The sequence below is a fragment of the Rhincodon typus genome, chromosome 18, assembly GCF_021869965.1.
Source record: "Rhincodon typus isolate 14 chromosome 18, sRhiTyp1.1, whole genome shotgun sequence".
Taxonomy (NCBI): Eukaryota; Metazoa; Chordata; class Chondrichthyes; order Orectolobiformes; family Rhincodontidae; genus Rhincodon; species Rhincodon typus.
Genome location: NC_063349.1, coordinates 47,496,314 through 47,515,905, shown reverse-complemented (window position 1 = coordinate 47,515,905; position 19,592 = coordinate 47,496,314). Strand labels below are relative to the sequence as shown.

The 19,592-nt window shown below is 40.1% G+C and overlaps 1 protein-coding gene across 2 annotated transcripts in view; it reads left to right on the top strand.

Moving 5' to 3' along the window:
- The window catches only part of ttc41 (tetratricopeptide repeat domain 41), a 49,538-nt gene that overhangs the window by 14,955 nt on the left and 14,991 nt on the right, over positions 1-19,592 (top strand). For both annotated transcript variants that reach the window (XM_048607634.1, XM_048607636.1), the window contains 5 exons: positions 6,342-6,581; positions 6,905-7,103; positions 10,494-10,651; positions 14,454-14,593; positions 19,152-19,335. In XM_048607634.1, the coding sequence (XP_048463591.1) occupies positions 6,342-6,581; positions 6,905-7,103; positions 10,494-10,651; positions 14,454-14,593; positions 19,152-19,335 (921 nt within the window). The remainder of the gene's footprint in view (positions 1-6,341; positions 6,582-6,904; positions 7,104-10,493; positions 10,652-14,453; positions 14,594-19,151; positions 19,336-19,592) is intronic.

Here is a 19,592-nt window from a genome sequence, read left to right as displayed (position 1 = left end):
TTCATTTCTTTTCCAAGCAATGGATAATGTTACTTTAATAGCATTTAATCGTCGAAGGTAGCTATCATTCAAAAGGTACAATGTCCTCACTTAATCTCAGGCCTGACAAACCAGTAAAGTCCTTCCACGTTACAAGCCAGGTGACCAACAATGTATAATATGAAGTATAGAAGAGAATACCAGGAGCAGCATCTGGCATACCTTATAATTAGAGCTTTGGTTATAGGTCCTTCTCAGTAGTCCGATGACCAGTAAATCCGAGTTACACGGCATAGCCCAACAATATAGGTACAGAGATGGGCCATTTGGATGCTAATGTTGCTTCTGCAATTTAATGGATGATCAGCTATCTAATTCAATTTTTTAATTCATTCATGGGATGTTGGCATCACTTGCTGTGTCAGCATTTATTGCCCATCCCTAATTTCCTTTGAGAAGGTGGTGAAGAGCTGTCGTCTTGAACTGCTGCAGCCCATGTGTTATAGATAGATCCACAATGCTATCAAAGAGGGAATTCCAAGATCTTGATGCAGCAACCTTGAAGGAATAGTAATTTACTTCCAAGTCAGAACGGTGAGTGGCTTGGAGGGAACTTGCATGTGGTGGTGTTCCCATGTATCTGTTGCCCTTGTCCTTCTAGCTGGAAGTGGTCCCAGATTTGGCAGGTGTTGTCGAACGATCTTGGGTGAATTTCTGTCGTTCATCTTGTAGATAATACACTGCTTCTGAGTGTCTGTGGAGTGACTGCACATTTGTGAATATAGTGCGGGCTATTTTGTCCTGGATTATGTTAAACTTCTTGAGTTTGTTGGAGCTGTACTCATCCAGGCAAGTGGGGAGTATTCCATCACACTCTTGAGTTGCAGCTTGTAGATGGTGGACCGGCTTTGGGAGTCATGAGGTGAGTTACTGACTGCATTTTTCTTGTAGCCACTGTATTTTTATATGTGGTGGGGAGGCAGTGATGGAGTGGTAATGTCAATGGGTTTTTAATCCAAAGCCAGAGTTTAATATTTTGAGGCCATGGGTTTGAATCCCACCAGAGTAAATAGGGAAATTTGAATTCAATATTAAAAAAAATCTATCATTAAAGAAGTTAATTTTTATTGATTGTAATGAAAATCCATTGGATTCATTATTGTCCTTTAAAGAAGGAAACTGAGGCATTAGGATGGGAGGAGATGGGACTTGTACAAATTGGATGGGTTGTACCTGTGCAGGACTAGGACTGATGCCCTAGGGAGAGTATTTGCTAGAGTGGTTGTGGAGGACTTAAACTATATTAGCAGGGAGATGCAAGGAGTCAGAGGAAATGAAATCAAGGAAACAGAAAGGGGTAGAAGAGAAATGATCTACAGAGGAATCAAAGGCTAGAATCAAACAAGGCCACCACAAAATATAGTTGGAAAGGGTCTAGGAACATTAAAAAGATAAGCCTTAAGCCTTTGTGCCTGAACACACAGCGTGTTTGAAGTAAAGTGGATAAATGAATCACGCAAATATATTAAAAACATGGAGATACAGTTGGATTATGGAGACATGGTTGCAGGGTGACCAGGGATGGGAACTGAACATCCAAAGGTATTCAGTATTTAGGTAGGCAGACAAAAAGAAAAAGGTGGTGGTATTGCATTATTGATTAAAAAGAATATAAAAACAATATTGAGGAAATACATTAACTCAGACAATATATAATCTATGTGATTAGAATTGTGATGTATCAATGGGCAAAATGTATCAGTTGGGCTAGTACATGGACCACTAGATTGTAGTGGTGAAGTTGGGAATGACATTAAGCAGGAGTTCAGAGACATACGTGATAAAGGAATACCTGTAATTATGGGTGACTTTAATCCTCGTATAGATTGGGCAGATCAAACTCATCACAATACTGTAGAGGAGGAATTCCTATAGTGTTTAGGACATAGTTTTCTGGACCAATATGTTGAGGAACCAACTAGAGACAGGCCATCTTAGACTGCGTATTATGCAGTGAGAAAGGAATAATTGGTAATGTAGTTGTGATATACTCCTTAGGGATGAGCGACAATATTATAGAATCTTCCATTGAGATGAAAAGTGCTGCAGTTGATTCTGAGGCTGGGGTTCTGAATCTTAATCAAAATCAGAAATTGTTGGGAATTCTCAGCAGGTCAGGCAGTGTCTGTTGAGAGAAAACAGAGTTGACACTTTGGGCCCAGTGACCCTTCTTCAGAACTGAATGTTAATGGTATGAGGTGTGAGATAGCTATGATGGATTAGGAAATGTTATTGAATGGAATGACAGTGGATAGGCAAAAGCAAACATTCAAAGGCGAATAAGTGATCTACAAGAATTGCTTATCCCTGTTTTATGCAAGAGTGCAAAGCTAACAGAAACCAAACTGATTTACAAGGGATAGAGATAACATTAAATACAAAAAAGAGGCACATAAATTGTTAAGAAAAAACAATAGACCTGAGGATTGTGTACAATTTAGAAGTGAGCAAAGAAGAACCAGGAGATTGATTAAAATGAGCAAATAGGGTATGAGCGTAAGCTTGAGGGGAATGTAAAAACTGACTGTAAAAGTTTCAATAGGTATGTAAAGAGAACAAAATTTGTGAAAACCAATGTAGGTCCCTTACAGTCAGAAATGGGGGAATTTGTAATGGGAAGCAAAAAAAGACTGATGAACTAAATTGACGCTTCGCTTCTGTCTTCACAAAGGAGGACATGAATAACATACCAGAAATGAGGGGAAGACAGGTTTAGTGAGTGGAGGAACTGAAGTAAATCTCTATTAGTAGAGAAATGGTGTTGGAAAAATTGATGGGATTGAAGGCTAATAAATTTCATGGCCAGAGAACTTAAGGAAATGGCCCTAGAAACAGTGGATACATCGGTGGCCATCTTCCAAGATTCTTTGGATTCTGGAACAGTTCCTACAGATTGGAGGGTAGCTAATGTGACTCATCTATGTAAAAAGGGAGATAGAGAGAAAATGGGGAATTATAGACTAGTGAGTCTAATGGCAGTAGTGATGAAGATGCTGGAGTCCATTATCGAGGATTTTATAGCAGAGCACTTCAAAAACAGTGGTAGTCAGACACAGCCAGCATGGATATGCAAAAGGGAAATCACGCTTGATAAATCTACTGGAATTCTTCGAGAATGTAACTGGTAGAGTTGATCGGGGGAGCTAGTGAATGTAGTTTATTTGGACTTTCAGAAGGCTTTCGAAAAATCCCATAAAAGATTAATGTGCAAAATTAAAGCACATAGTGTATTGAGATGGGTAGAAAATTGGTTAGCAGAAGGGAAACAAAGGGTAGGAATGAATGGCAGGCAATGACTAATGGTGTACTGCAGGGATTGGTACTAGGACCCCAGCTATTCACAATACACATTAACGATTTGGATGAGGGAACTAAATGTAATATCTCAAAATTTGTAGATGACACAAAGCTGGTCGGAAGGGTGAATTGTGAGGAGGACGCAAAGCTGTTGCCATGTGATTTGGACAGGCTTAGTGAGTGATAGATGCATGGCAGATGCAGTATAAAGTGGATAAATGAGAGATTGTCCACTTTGGTAGCAAAAAATAGGAAAGCAAATTATTATTTAAATGACTATAAATTGAGAGAGTTGAATGTTCAATAAGACCCGGGTGTCCTCGTGTACCAGTCACTGAAAGTAGGCATGTAGGTGGTAAAGAAGTCTCACTGTATGTTGGCCTTCATAGTGAGAAGATATGTGTATAGGAACAAGGATGTCTTGCTGCAATTATACAGGGCACTAGTGAAGCCACACCTGGAATATTGTGTGCAGTTTATTCTTGCCATAGAGACAGTGTAGAAAAGATTTGCCAGATTGTTTCCTGGGTTGAGGACTGATATGTATGAGGAGAAACTGAGTTGGTTAGGATTGTATTCACTGCAGATTAGAAGAATGAGGGGGATCTCTAGAAACCTACAATAGGGCTAGACAGGCTATATGCAGGCAGGATGTTCACAATGGTGAGCGAATCCAGAACCAGGGATCATAGCTTGGGGATAAGGGGTCAACTTTTTAGGACTGAGATGAGGCGATATACTTGACAAAAAGAAAATTGTTGCCTGTGGTTGGAGGCCAAATGCTTAACCCTAGGATATTGTTGTAGGAGTTTTTCATGGAAATGACATTTGCTCTGACAGTGCTAGATAACCTTTACGACACACAATAGCAGGTAATAACCTTCACCAGTGAGAAAAGGTACAACTACCTGAATTTCAATAGCACCAGCAGTACCCAAGTGCTCTCACATCAACAACATTAATTGACCATGCCAACATTGTATAAAAGCAAAGGAAGAAGCTGAGTATTCTATATTAAGCTGCTTATCTCATGACCCCTCAAAACTTTGTCACCAATTACAAGGATCAGCTAAAGAGTGCGCCAGTGTTGGGGGGACACTGTAGCTATACAAGAAGCTAGACACCATTCAAAACTGAGCATTTAGTGAATGGGTCTATTCCTTACATCTGGGTACTTTGGCTGTGGTATGTATACTGTCTAGAAGATTGACCACAGTATCTGGTCATTAACTGATTATTTCTGTTACAGCTGTCAGCCTACCACAAGGAAAGAAAATAATAGCATGAGACTGAACAGCATTTGATCAAAATCCTTCACCAAATCACATATCACTTTTCAAGATGGCGGCGGCAGAGTAGGCAGCATCCAGGCTCCTCAGCTTGGGGCTCATCCATACCATACAATTTTTATCTTTCTTTTCTCGTTCTTCTCTCTTAAAGTTTTTTAGTGTTTCTTTTAAAAACTTACCTTGGAGCAGTGGTGTCATCATTGGAGCAGCTGAGGGCTGGAGCAGAGCGGGGACGGCCGGCGTACCCAGAGTGAAGTGGGGACAATTAGTATGCCTAGAGCTGAGAGGAACAGCCAGCGTCCCCGGAGCGGAGAGGAACAGCCATCGTGCCCAGAGTGGAGCAGGGTCGGTTGTTGGACTAGGGACTGGTGTGGGCAGTGAGCGGCTTGCGAGCCCAGTCAGACCATGTGTGGAAAACCCCTGCATTGATCTACTGCAGGCTCTCTGTAGAAAGACAGTAATGTTTGTCTTTTTAACTTTATTTCTTAGTTTTTTAACTTATACAATGAATAACTGTAAGGTAACATAACTTTTTTCTTTATCTTTCTACCTTGTATCTAAGATTTGCACCTAGGTACTTTGTACCTAAGATGGCGCTATGTGGGGCAACACTGTAAACTTTTCACAGTACCCCTGTACTTCAGTTCTTGAGTAAATGTGACAATAAACCTAATTCTTCTTCCATTCTAATTCTATCAACATGACTTAGTCATGGCTGTTTCATTTCTTCATCATTACTGGGTCAAGATGCTTGAATTCCCTACCTGATAACATTGTTGGAGTGCAATTGGTACAAGGACTGCTGTGGTTCAGGAGAACATTAATCCACATCAGAGCACTAGGGATGAGAAATAAAAATTACGAAAATTGGGGCACCACTGCAAAACAGCCTTAGGGCTTCTGGAGGCTGCTCAAGAGTATTGTGTACAAGCCTGATTGAACTTGTTTTCTTCTTCCTACATACATGTTTTCATACAACATCACTTGAAATTAAATCCACTGAAGAAAGAACTTTGTGATTTGGTACATTGTGTGATTATGAACTAATCACACATTAGAATTTAAAGGGAGCTAGGTCAGCATAAGATAAAACAAGGAATTGCCAGATATGGTAAAGTGCAGTAGGTTGGGAAGAGGTTTGAATAAAGCATAAACACCGGCACAGACCATTAGGGTCAAATGCCTAGTATCTATACTGCAAGTTCTATACAAAGTACAAAATAAAAAAGTATATGCAGTTGCTAGAGTTTTAAATATTTCTTGATATTATCAGTAAGTTCTTTCCTTCTATACGAATCCAATCACTCCAACGATAGACGCATGCTAACACCTGTGGAGCTCATTGGGTAGATATACTATAACAGTAAACTTTGAAAGGTTTTGCACTGTCGAGAAGTTTTTATAAACAATCAAAACATGGTGGAAAGTTGCAGGACTGATGCAACTAGAAATCAGTAAGAAAAGGTCTCTGTATCTGAAGCACTGCATTTGGTTCTAAGGAATGATATCTAGACCTTAGAGAACTTGCTGTGCAGATGCACCAGAATGATACTTGGGCCAAAGGGGAAAAGTTATGACAGCATAGATTGGATGTGCACTTCCTTAAATAGAAGTTAAGGATTGTCAAATTGAGATGTTTAAATTTATCAGAGTTGATATAGTTTGTAGAGAAAAGCATGCTTAACTTCCTGTAGTTCTTCTTGCACCATGTTTCAGGTATGAAGGGTTGGGTCGTTGACATCCTTTGTCTGCTTGGTGTATCTCGTTATGGAATAAATGAGAAGGACATCCAACAGCTTCTTAAATACCTGGGCTATAAAGACACCAATGAGATCAGTAGTTTTGACTGGGCTGTCTTCCGTACTGCCACCATGGCATGGATACAAGAAAGGCCAGATGGATTGTTGAATTTCACTCACCAATCAATACGGGATGCTGTGGAATATCTTCTTCTAGGTAAAAAGTCTCATGCTAAAATTGGAATGGATCATTTAAAATAGTTGTTTGGTAGATGACAGAAAAGACAAATTTTGTTGAAACTTTTCATCTTGCATTCATCAGGACAATTTGCAAGAATACCAATAATTGTAGTAATTAAGATGTTGCTACTTAATCAAGGACACTAAGATATTTGTATTTCTAGAGTTGAAAATCACAGTCCACCAAAATGACTTACATATTCATAGAACAGATTCGAAGTTATTTAAGGGCAGTGACAATGTGCTTGTAACTTACTATAAAACTATGCTAATTTCTATATCTGTTTTTCTGAATTGTAGGTGTTATTGCTCCAGTCAATGAATCTACTTCAAACTCCTATCAAAATCATTTTAACTATAAAAAGACCCTCAATCACCAGCTATTTGCAGAGTACCTTTCACAGCAGAAATACACCTTGAACCTTTACCAAGAGCTACCTTGGCATCTGAAAATGAGTGGAAACCTCAGTGATTTACGTATTGTTGTATCTGATCCCCTGTAAGTCAAAATTTTCACATTTCTTTTACTATTCAATCATTGCATTTACAACATTTAGTCTAATTCTTTATACTCTTGTTGTTAAGGACTGTTGCTTTACATTACATAGCAAAATTCAACCAAAAGCTTTAATTTTACATTTCATAAAACAGATGCATTTTAACAATTTAATTCTGAGTTCCTTCCTTCCTCACTTACTTCACTTAGTTTGTGCACTGTGAAATAGTGCAGTTCCAAGGCATTGCACATGCAACAACAGCTTACGTCATATTAACAATTTTGTAGGTTTTGAGAAATTATTTAAGGAGTGATGAATAGTGGGATAATTATTTTTGGAAATGCACAAGAGGTGAGAATTGAAGGACTGCAAACACGTTGTGGCGCTGAAGAAAATTACAAAGCTAGGGAGGGACCAAGCTATGGAATGATTTAAGAACAGGTACAAGAATTTTAAAAGTCAGGTATTTCTTGACTGGAAGGCAATGTAGATTAGCAAGCACAGGGATCATAGCGAGACAGGACCTGTTGCAATTTAAGTCACAGGCAGCAAAGCTTTTGATCATTTCAAGTTTACGGAGAGCAGAATGTGAGAAAACAGTCAGGAGTATATTGGAATAGCCATTTCAAGAAGCAAGGAAGATATGAATGAAGGTTTCAGTAACAGAAAAACGGAGACTGGATGAAAGTCACACAGGTGTTCAAGGGAGCATGGAACAATAGCAATGTGGATACAAAATTGCTGAGTGATAGGAAACAGAGAGTATGGTGGATGGATATTTGGGCTTGAGGAATGTTTGTGGTGGAGTTCCCCTGGCCAATATTGGGATCCTTGCTTTTCCTGATATATATTAATGATCTGGATCTTGGTGTGCAGAAGAACAATTTCAAAGTTTGCAGATGACACAAAATCTGTAAAGAATTGCAGAGTGTGAAAAGGACAGTGTGGAACTCCAAAAAGCACATTGACAAGTTGGTGGAATAGGAAGACAGATGGCAGATGAAATTCAATGCAGAGAATTAGAGGTGATGCACTTTGTTAGAAAGAACTTTGAAAAATAATTTTAAAAAATACATTTCTAATGGGGGTGCAGGAGCAGAGGGACCTGAGTGTATATGTGCACAGATCATTGAGGGTTGCAAGACAAGTACAGAGCAGCAGTTAATACATCATGCTGTGTCCTCAACTTTATGAAGAGAGGGACAGAGCATAAGAGCAAAGAGGTGATGTTGACCTTGCTTAAGACACATGTTTGACTTCAGCTGGAGTATTGTGTATAGGTCTGGGTGCCACATTATAGGAAAAATGAAAAATGTGCGGATGCAAAGCAGTTCTCAAGAATACCTTCAGGAATGAGGAGCTTCAGGTATGAGGATAGATTTTAGAAGTTAGGACTGTTCTGTTTGGAAAGAAGAAGGCTAAGAAGAGTTGATGGGGAGAAGCATTTGCCACTCTTAAAAGGACCAAGAACGAAAGGGCATAGTATTAAAGTGATGTGCAAAGAGAAGAAGTGAGGTACAGAATGCACGCCTGGAAATGTAGTGAAGGCAAAATCAACTGAGGTATTCAAGAAGGCATTAGTAGATTATTTGGATATAAATAGTCCAAAGATATGGGGAAAAGGCAGGAGATTGGCACAAGGTAATGATGCTCATTTGAAGAGGTGGCTCAGGCACAATAAGCTGAATGGCCTTCTTTTGTGCCGTAACAACTCTGTGATACTATGTTTTGAGATACTTATTAATATTTGGTGGTGTTTTTGCTATAATCACTTTTATTTGCAGCATTTCTCTTACAAGTGATACATGTTCAATATTTTGAAATACTAATTGAAATGGATTATTCAAATGAAATAAATTTTATTGAAGCTAATTTCAGGGATCAATTACTCACTGAACGGCTTGGACAGAGTGGAAGTTGGGAAGATGTTTCCATTGGTAGGAGAGACTAGGACCCGAGGGCACAGCCTTGGAGTAAAGGAAAGACCCTTTGGAACAGAGTTAAAGAGAACCTTCTTCAGCCGGAGAGTGGTGAATCTATGGAATTCATTGTCACAGAAGGCTGTAGAGACCGGGTCGTTGAGTAAATTTAAGATAGAGATAGATAGGTTCTTCATTGTCAAAGGGATCAAGGGTTACGGGGAGAATGGGGTTGAGAAACCTATCAGCCATAATAGAATGGCAGAGCAGACCCAATGGGCTGAATGGCCTAATTTCTGCTTCTATATTTTATGGACTTATGGTCGTATGTTAAATCTTTGATGAAGTTCAAGAGAAAATCTCTTTTTTTCTGTGCAATTAATGATTAACTGCCAATGTTTTGCCAAGGTACAAAGACTTGTTTTGGTATATATGTGGAAACACAGAATTGTTACATCAAAAATGAAGGCTGTTTGGCTGCATCATGTCTGCACTGATGCTGCAAATGAGCAACTCACTCACTCTCCTACATTATCCCCATTACCCTGTATACTGTTCCTTTTCCAATAAAAGTCTAATTCCTTCTGAATACCTTGATCGAACTTGCATCCATGACACCCTCAGGCAGTTTATTCCAGGCCTTAATCATTCCCTACATGAAAGAGTTTTCTCTGTGTCGCTTTTGTTTCTTTTGCCAATTACTTTAAATTTGTGTCTCTTCCTTTCAATTCTTTCATAAATAGGAGCTGTTTCTCTCTACCCACTCTGTCAAACCCATCATGGTTTTGAATACTTCTATCTCATAACCGAGGATGACAGACTTACCTTACATCTTATAACTCGTATCTCAATAATTGACATTCCTAATCCCTGGAACTATTCTTGCAAATCTTATCATCATTCTCTCAAATGCCTTCAAGTCCTTCCGAAAATGTAGCATACAGAATTGGATGTAATAATCCAACTGAGGCCAAACTAATATCTTATCCAAGTTCCTCATAACCTCCTTGCTGTTGCATGATTTGCTCCTATTTACAAAATCTAGGATACTGTATGCTTTAATATCTACTCTCTCAAATTTCCCTGCAAGCCTTCAATGACTTATGCACACGTATACCTAGTTCCCTGTGCTCTTGCATCCCCTTTACAGCTGGACCCTTTTTTTTTGCTGCCTAATTCCGACACGGAATAGTTATGATGCTCAAATAAAAACTAGTGTGTCCTCATTCTTGTTACTTTGGGCGGGAATTTGACTGAAACCAGTACCATTTTATTGTATACTTGCTAACAGTCAAAATCATTCCTACCTACCCCAAACCTCAACACCCCAGATCCATGTTTATGCATGTTTACTTTATGTATATTTATTGCCTTTTGGGAGGTTAATGCCAATGGCAGCCCAATGACCTATTTTTCACAGGTAAAATGTCAGGCAGAATTCAAAAGTAAAAAGTCTTGTTTCTTTCTCTTTAGAATCATGGATTTAATTTATCAGAATTCAAAGCATTCTTATCAGTCGAAGATGGACCTTGTCCATCACTGGGATTTGTTATCAGAGGCAGGATTTGATCCTACGGTTTCCTATCACAACATGGTGATTGAGTTCCTGGCCAGACCCTATATATCAGAAAGTACGAAATTTGAAATAATATTTACAGTTACCATGAAAAAAGTATTGTTCTCAATTCTTTGTGGAAAAATTAAATTTTAAACTCTCACTTAATTTATCTTGATGTATGGTAGGAAAATGTATCAATTATTAGTAGGTAGCTCTGTTACATAATTTTCCATATAGCTTCCTTAATGGCTTTTTGGTTTTAATTAATATTTTGTGTACTAAGTGAACCAGATTTTCTGGGGAGTGGCTATCCCACACAGATTTCAGGGGAAAGGTCTGGTAGGGGTTGTGTTGCTGGTGGGGTAGGGATAGTTGGGTCCGGTGGAGGTGTAATCGGGTGCAGATTAGGATTGGGGTGATGGGACCCAGGGTGCAGGTGTCAGGTCCCGGTGTAGAGGGGTGCCCTGGGTTCTGAATGATGAAGAGTGTGGGGTCAGGTCAGGGTCTGAAGGTGTTGGTTCAGAATCGAAGGGATTTGCAACTGGGGATGTGTGAGGTAAATACGAAGTTAGTTTAAAAGCTACTTGGGTTAGACTATGTATTTAATTGTCAAACATTTATTGAATAACTATTTTACATAATTTGATTGAAACCCTCTGAAGTCTCCAATTTAAATGGTGACTTTTGGAGGGTTCCAGGCATAGAATTCAAACAGAAAATTTAACTTCCCAAGCAATTTCTTTGAAGTGTGCTAAGTTGGATATTCGGAAAAGTCCCACCTGCACCTCCGATCTACTCTGGCATAATGACTGTCTGGCCAGCGGAAAATCCAATCATTTTCATTAGAAGTATTTTTTAGCATACGACTTGCAAGCAAAATAGTTGTTTGATAGCAAATCCCTCTCTCATTTAAAGCTTCCAAACTCTCTTACTTCTCATCACAATTTCTTTCTGATCTTCTTCCTCCTAGGAACTTCTCTGACCTTCATTTATTCTTTTTATGATCACTTATTTTTTGTCTTACTCCCCATAAAGGTCTCTGTTCTACAACACTACCCAAGGCCCTAATTTTAACTGTGTAAGTTCCGCCCTTGTTTGTCTTACCAAAATGCAATACCTCACATTTATCCAAATTAAACTCCATCTTCCATTCCTCAGCCAACTGACCCAATTGATCGAGGGCCCTTTGTAATCTTAGGAAACCTTCTTCACCGTCCACTATACCAGCAATTTTGGTGCCATCCACAAACTTACTAACCATGCCTTCTATATTCTCATCTGATAATTATCATGCAAAGTGGCTTCGTACCTCACCTGGTTTGCTAACCTTTATTTAAAAATTATAACAGCTCAAAATATAACTTTTATAGTAGGTTCCTATTTTTGTACAACAAAAAAGTGCAAGGGTGTTTTTATGCCTTTCTGGTAGTGAATTAGCAGTCTTCCAGCCTTAACATTGAGTTTCCACTTTCTTTCCAGTAGGTGCTGCTGACAATGTGAACCAGTGGCCCCATCTCTAAAAGAGTTTGAGATTGGTCAACTGCGCCCCTCCATCAAAACGTTATACTGATGATATGACTTTCACCTTTAGTACTTTTCCTCCTACAGTCTCATGGAGCAACTTGTGTTCCACTTTGTCAGCTCTTTCTGCTTATCCTTCTACCTGCCTGTCTGCCACCTCTTAGTCTGTTCATTTTTTTTGAGATTGATTTTCAGATTCTTTATCTGAGGGAAATTTTTGTTTTTCTTTTATTCTTTTGTGGAATGTAGGTGTTGCTGGCTGGCCAACATATATTGCCTGTCCCAAGACGTCCTTGAAATGAGTGGCTTGCTATGGCTGTTGATAGTCAAGCACATTGCTGTGGCTCTGGAGTCACATTTAGGCCAGACCAGATGAGGCTGGCAGACATTAGTAAGCCAAATGGTTTTTTTCAACAATTGTCAATGGTTTCATGGTCATCAGTAGATTCTTTGTGCCAGATTTTTTTTTTAAATTAAATTCGAATTCCACCATCTGCTGTGGCAGGATTCGAACCCAGGTCCCCAGAACAGTTCTGAGGAAGGGTCACCGGACCCGAAACGTTAACTCTGTTTTCTCCTCCACAGATGCTGCCAGACCTGCTGAGCTTTTCCAGCAACTTTGTTTTTGTCCCCAGAACATTAGCTGAGATTCTCCTGCATTCCACATTACAGAAGTAACACTTTAAAAAGTACTTCATTGTCTGTAAAACAGTGTGAGGCATCCTGAACTTGTGAAAGGTGCCTTGCAAATATAAGTTTTTTCATTTTTTTAATTAAAGCACATTACAGGCAGTTCATTCATTCCTGCTAGACACCCATCTCTATCAATGGAAAATCTCCAACTGGACATGATTGAGTTTTTTAAGGAAGTAACCAAGAAGATTGATGAGGGCAGAGCAATAGACGTTGTTTACTTGCACTTTAGTAAAGCCTTTTTACAAGGTTCCACATGGTAGACTAATTAGTAAAATTAGATCACACGGGATTCAGGGTGAGCTTGCCAATTGGATACAAAATTGGCTTTACAGTAGGAGACAGAGAGTGATTAGAGAGAGGACTTTTTTTTGGACTGGAGGCCTGAGACCAGAGGTCCTCCACAGGGATTGGTGCTGGGTCCACTTTTGTTTGTCATTTATATAAATGATTTAGATAAGAATATAGAAGGCATGGTTAGTAAGCTTGCGGTTGACACCAAAATTGGTGGTATAATGGACAGGGAAGAAGGTTTTCTAAGATTACAAAGGTCAATGGGCTGAGCAGTGGCAGATGGAGTTTAATTTGGATAAATGTGAGGTATTGCATCTTGGTAAAACAAATAAGGGCGGGACTTATACTATTAAAACTTGTGCCTTAGGTAGTGTTGTAGAACAGAGAGACCTAAAAGTTTAGGTAGATAACACTATGAAGTTTGCATCACATGTAGACAGGGTGGTTAAGAAGGCGTTTAGCATCAGACCTATGAGTTTGGGGTTGGGACGTCATGTTGAGGTTGTATGGAACGTTGGTGTGGCCTCTTGTGGAGTACTGTGTCCAGTTCTGGTCGCCCTGTTATTGGAAGGATATTATTAAGCTGGAGAGAGTTCAGAATAGATTTATTAGGATGTTGCCAGGAATGGAGTGTTTGAGTTACAAGGATAGACTGGGACCTTTTTCACTGGAGTGTAGGAGGTGAGAGGTGACCTTATAAAAGTTTATAAAATCATATGGGGTATAGAAAAGATGAATAGCAGGTGGGGTATTTCAAGACCAGGGGGCATGTTTTTAAGTTGAGAGGAGAACGATTTCAAAAAGACATGAGGGGCAACTTTTTTACACAGAGAATGATTCATATGTGGAATGAACTTCCAGAGGAAGTGGTGGATGCAGGAACGGTTACAACATTTAAAAGACATTTGGATAAATACATGAATAAGAAATGTTTGGAATGATATGGGCCAAACGCAGGCTGGTAGGACTAGTTTAGTTTGGGATTATGGTCAGTGTGGACTGGTTGGACTGAAGAGTCTGTTTCCAAGCTGTATGACTCTAAAACTCTGATTTCTCACCACAGATGCTGCCAGACCTGCTGAGTTTTTCCAGTAATTTCTGTTGTTGTTTTTTCAAACAGAAGGTTGTTCATATCTGGAATGAACTACCAGAGGAACTGGTAGATGCAGGTACATTTACAACATTCAAAAGACATTTGGACAGGTATATGGGTACAAAAGGTTTAGAGGCATACGGGCCTATCGCAGGCAAGTGAGACTTGTATAGTTTGGGAAACTTGGTCGGCATGGACGAGTTGGCTCGATGGATCTGTTTCTGTGCTGTAGTATGACTCTATGACCTGGAAAGATTAATGTTTGTCATTGCAGATGGTGATAATGAATTGTTGAACTATAACAGCTGCAGTCAGGCTACTTTGATATGGTTTACTGCAGAGTTTCTGAAAGAACTTGACAAGACTGCAGCAGCAGAAGAATTACTTCTAATTGCCCAAACTTTGTTGCCAGAGGTAAAATTAGCAATATTTAGTCAGATTGTACTCAAGCACGTGTACAATATTCAAAGCGATCAATTACAATCTCAGTGATCATTTTATAACGATTATTGACCTGGGAATATATATAAATATTTTGGTATAAAATTAAAAACTTTAAGGTACAATCGTGTTATAAGCTGCTTAACAAATAAACATAAAAATTCACACCCCTACACAAGCATTTATGATCACAAAGCACTATGCTTCTAATTAACTGTAACCATGTTTGAAACTCTGATGTAGAAAGAAATGTTTGTTTATTGGTTATAAATCATAGAATCATTAAATGGTCACGGCATAAATGATGGTCATTTTTCCCATAATGACGTAGCTAGGAAAACGTAAGAAATGGGAGCAGGAGAAGACCATGCTAGCTGTGAAGCTTGCTCTTCCATTCAACATGATTATGTTTGATTTTAGCTTCAACTCCACTTTCCCACCTGCTTTTGATATAATTCGAAGCAGTGAAAGACCAAAGACATTGTCCATTGCAGCCTCAAATTAGAGTTCATCCACAACTCTCATTGGTAAAAACATCCAAAACTTCAAACCCTTTGAGTGAAGAAATTTCTCCTCATCTCAGTCCTAAATGATTAGCCAGTTACACTGAAACTGCTCCTTTGATTTAGATTCCCTGGCTAGAGAAAACAAGACCTGTCAAGTTTCTTCATTATGTTGAATGTTTCAATGAGATGGTCTCTCATTCTTTTAAACTCCAGAGAATATATATTGAATAAATATCCAATTTGGTGGATGCAATAGCATTGTGATATTGTTGCTGAACAAGTAATCCTGAGACCTGGGTAATGTTTTGGGGACCTGGGTTTGAATTCCACCGTAACAGGTTGTTGTCTGTTCTTAATTGCCTTTGACAAGTTGGTGATGAATCACCTTCTTAAACTCCTGCATTTTGGAAGAGTTAGGTGCACCACAGTGCTGTTATGAAGGGCATTCTGGGATTTTGATTCATGGACTGCTTCAGTATCTAAGGAGTGACAGAGAAGGACTGACGATGTAATTTGAAGTTATGATGGGTGTGACCAACATTGCCCCAGTATTTTTTTCTTCTGCGCTGACGATTGAGGTCTGTTTGGACAGCTCCTTGCTAAAATTACTGTGTGCAGAATGTCAAGCAGCTCTGGTGTGTGCAGCCACGCAATTTGGAGGGAACGCTGGGTGTGACTTAGAGGAGAACATCCCTTTAACAAACATGGCTGTATAAGTAGAGCCTCAGTTAATATCGGTATTAGAAGTACTTTCATGTTTTTGAATCCAGTTACTCAGAGGACTCCTCTATACATCAATTAAACACATTAAAAATATAAAACTTAGATATTCTTTGTTGGAATAGTGTAAAGTTCAAAATAAATGCAACAATCGGTATTTATAAACAACGATGCCACCCGAAGGTTGCAGGAACAGCAACTCATATTCCGCTTGGGAAACCCTGCAGCCCAATGGTATCAATGTGGATTTCACAAGTTTCAAAATCTCCCCTCCCCCTACCGCATCCCAAAACCAGTCCAGCTCGTCCCCGCCTCCCTAACCTGTTCTTCCTCCCACCTATCCCCTTCTCCCACCTCAAGCCGCACCTCCATCTCCTACCGATTACCTCATCCCGCCCCCTTGACCTGTCCGTCCTCCCTGGACTGACCTATTCCCTCCCTAACTCCCCACCTACACTCACCTTTACTGGCCCCATCCCCGCCTCTTCGACCTGTTTGTTTCCTCTCCACCTATCCTCTCCTCTATCCATCTTCTATCCGCCTCCCACTCTCTCCCTATTTATTTCAGAACCGCCTTCCCCTCCCCCTTTTCTGATGAAGGGTCTAGGCCCGAAACGTCAGCCCCTCTGCTCCTATGATGCTGCTTGGCCTGCTGTGTTCACCCAGCCCTGCACCTTGTTGTCTCGGTATTTATAAACTACACTTTTGTTTCATGAGACACATCAAGACAACTTATGTTTATACAGTATCTTTAATGTGTAAAAATAACCAAGATGCTTAATAAAGTGATAAGAAAATGGATTTGAGTCTAAGTAGAAGTAAGTAGGAGAGGTGACCAAATATTTGGTACAGTAATGCAGAGATTATGTTACTGTACCAGTGATTCGGAGAGCTCGACTGATCTGTCAGAGTATACAAGTTAATTATGCTTGGCAGCATCTGTGGGAGAAATCAGAGTTGATGGTTCAGTCCAGTGACCCTGAACTGTAGAAGAGTCATTAGACCCAAAGCATTAACAGCTTTCTCTCCCCAGATGCTGCCAAACCTGCTGAGTTTCTCCAGCAATTTCTGCTTTTGTTTCCAGCATCCATAGTTCTTTGGTTTTTTTTAAATGTAAGTTCATTATTAGTTAAATCTAAGAATTTGAATTCAGTTCAAAATATCAGTAGCATTAGTGGGTGAACTGCCAGAATGTCCTAAAAACTAATATTCTCCAGAGAATGAAACCTTCTGCCCTCATTGGTCTGCTTACATCTGACTCCAGCTAACTACTCTCAGCCACTCAGCTGCATCAAGCTGCTAGGTGAGGTGAGAGTGACAGCCCTTGACATCAAGGCTTCATTCAACCGAGTGTGGCATCACAGAGTCTAGCAAAACTGGAACCATTGGGTATCAGGGGACAAATTCTCTGCTGGTTGGAATCAAACCTGGCACACAGGAAGATGTTTGTGGTTATTGGATGCAGTCATCTCAGCTCCAGGACATCTCTGCAGGAGCTCCTCAGGGTAGTGTCCTAGGCCCCCAACCATCTTCAGCTGCTTCATCAATGACCTCCCCTCCATCATAAGGTCAGAAGTGGGGATGTTTGCAGATGATTGCATACTATCAGCACCATGTGCGACTCCTCAGATACTGAAGCAGTCCATGTTCAAATGCAACAACTTCTGGACAATATCTAGGCTTGGGCTGACAAGGGGCAAGTAACATTCAGGCGACACAAACGCCACCATCACTAATAAGAGACAATCTAATTATTGCCTCTTGACATTCAATGATTCACCAAATCGCCCACTATCAACATTCTGGGGGGGAGAACTGAACTGGACTCACCACATAAATACAGTGGCTACAAGAACAGGTTGGAGGCTAAGAATACTGTGGTAAGTAACTCACGTCCTGACTCCCCAAAACTTGTCCATCATCAACAAGGCATAATTAAGGAATGTGACAGGATACTCCCCATTTGCCTGGATGAGTGCAGCTCTAACAACACTTAAGAAGCTTGACATCATCCAGGACAAAGTAGCCTGCTCGATTGGCATCACATCCACAAGTGTCCACTACCTCCACCATCGACCCTCTACGGCAGCAGTGCATACCATCTATAAGATGCACTGCAGAAATTCACCAGCACCTTCCAAACCTGTGACACTTCCATCTAGAAGGGCAAGGGCAGCAGATACGTTGGAGCACCACCAATGTCAAGTTCCTATATAAGCCACTCACCATCCTGACTAGGAAATATATTGCCATTCCTTCGCTGTTGTTGGTCAAAATTCTGGAATTCCCTCCCTAATGGCATTATGGGTCAACCCCCAGTAGGTGGACTGCAGTGGTTTAAGAAGGCAACTCACTACCATCTTCTCAAGGGCAACTAGGGACAGGCACTAAATGCTGAGCGGCCAGTGACACCCTCATCCCACAAATGCATTTTAAAAACTACAATTAGTAAACAAGAATTAATGTGGGAGGCACCTTGACCACACAGACTGCAGCGTTTCAAGAAGGGGGTCTACCACCATCTACTTCAGGAAATTATAGACAGACAATGAATACTGGGCTTTGCGAGGCAGAGGGAGAGGAAATTCCAGAATGAAAGGCTTGTGTGGTAAAGGTTAAAAATGCAAAGTTGCCATAGTCCCAGAGGACCTTAGGGCTAATTTCTCAAAGCGAGAGCTGACCAGTGTGGTCTCCACATATCAACTGTTTTGGGAATAGAACCCATAAGGTTGGCCTGACTGCATTGCAAACCAGCTGTCCAGCTAATTGAGGTAACCAACTCCCAAAATATTTGACAACATGTACATCAGGTTAATTCAAAGGCCCTTTGGGCAGAAGGGTGCTGCTGACATTCAAATTCAGGATCTCCTGTTTCCAAACAGGAACTTTAACCCACTGAGGAGTCGGGAGTTAAAGGGAAAATGTAAGAGGAACAAAGAATGCATGCGGTTGAAGTGTATAGAGTCTGTCCAAGAATTATAAACACAATCCTAAAAGTTTTAAATCTGAGGCATTGCTGAAAAAGAAGCCAATGTAGAATAACAAAGATGTCTGCAATATTACAGTGGAATTTGCTGTAGGATAGGCATGTGCACTAGATATTAGATGAACTGAAGTTTGTGGAGGATGGGAGGCTGCAGAATTGCAAAGTCTTGAAGTTATTAACCTGAAGGCAATTAATAAGGCTAATATAGCGAGAGAGGCAGGTCAAGGAGATGGAACCGGGCTACCTTTTGATGAAGAGGATATGAAATTGAATATCTGCTTGCAATCTAATTCTGGAATATGTGCTTTACTGATTTTAGTCATGCCCTCTGAGCCTGAAGGAAACTGAAATTTATCTTAAAGTTCACCACAGTATTGGACAGCTATGTGTCAGGATGGGCAGGATACAGGACGCAGAAAAGCATTTTCGAAAGGCTTTGCACAGTATCGATTATGCATCGAGATATATCAGGAAAAATCTTCCGGAGATGGTCAGACGTACAGGTAATTAAACAAGTGTTATGTGTCACGATTTTGCACCATATACCAGATGCTGGAGAGCATTAAGAAGACTTACATGTTTAACTAATTCTGTTAAGACTAGAAACCACAATGAGCCAATTTACATCAATGTTTCCCAATTAAAGTTAGAAAAACATATATTTCTTACTAGAGATAACAAGGTGTACAGCTGGATGAACACAGCAGGCCAAGCAGCATCAGAGGAGCAGGAAGGCTGACGTTTCGGGCCTAGACCCTTC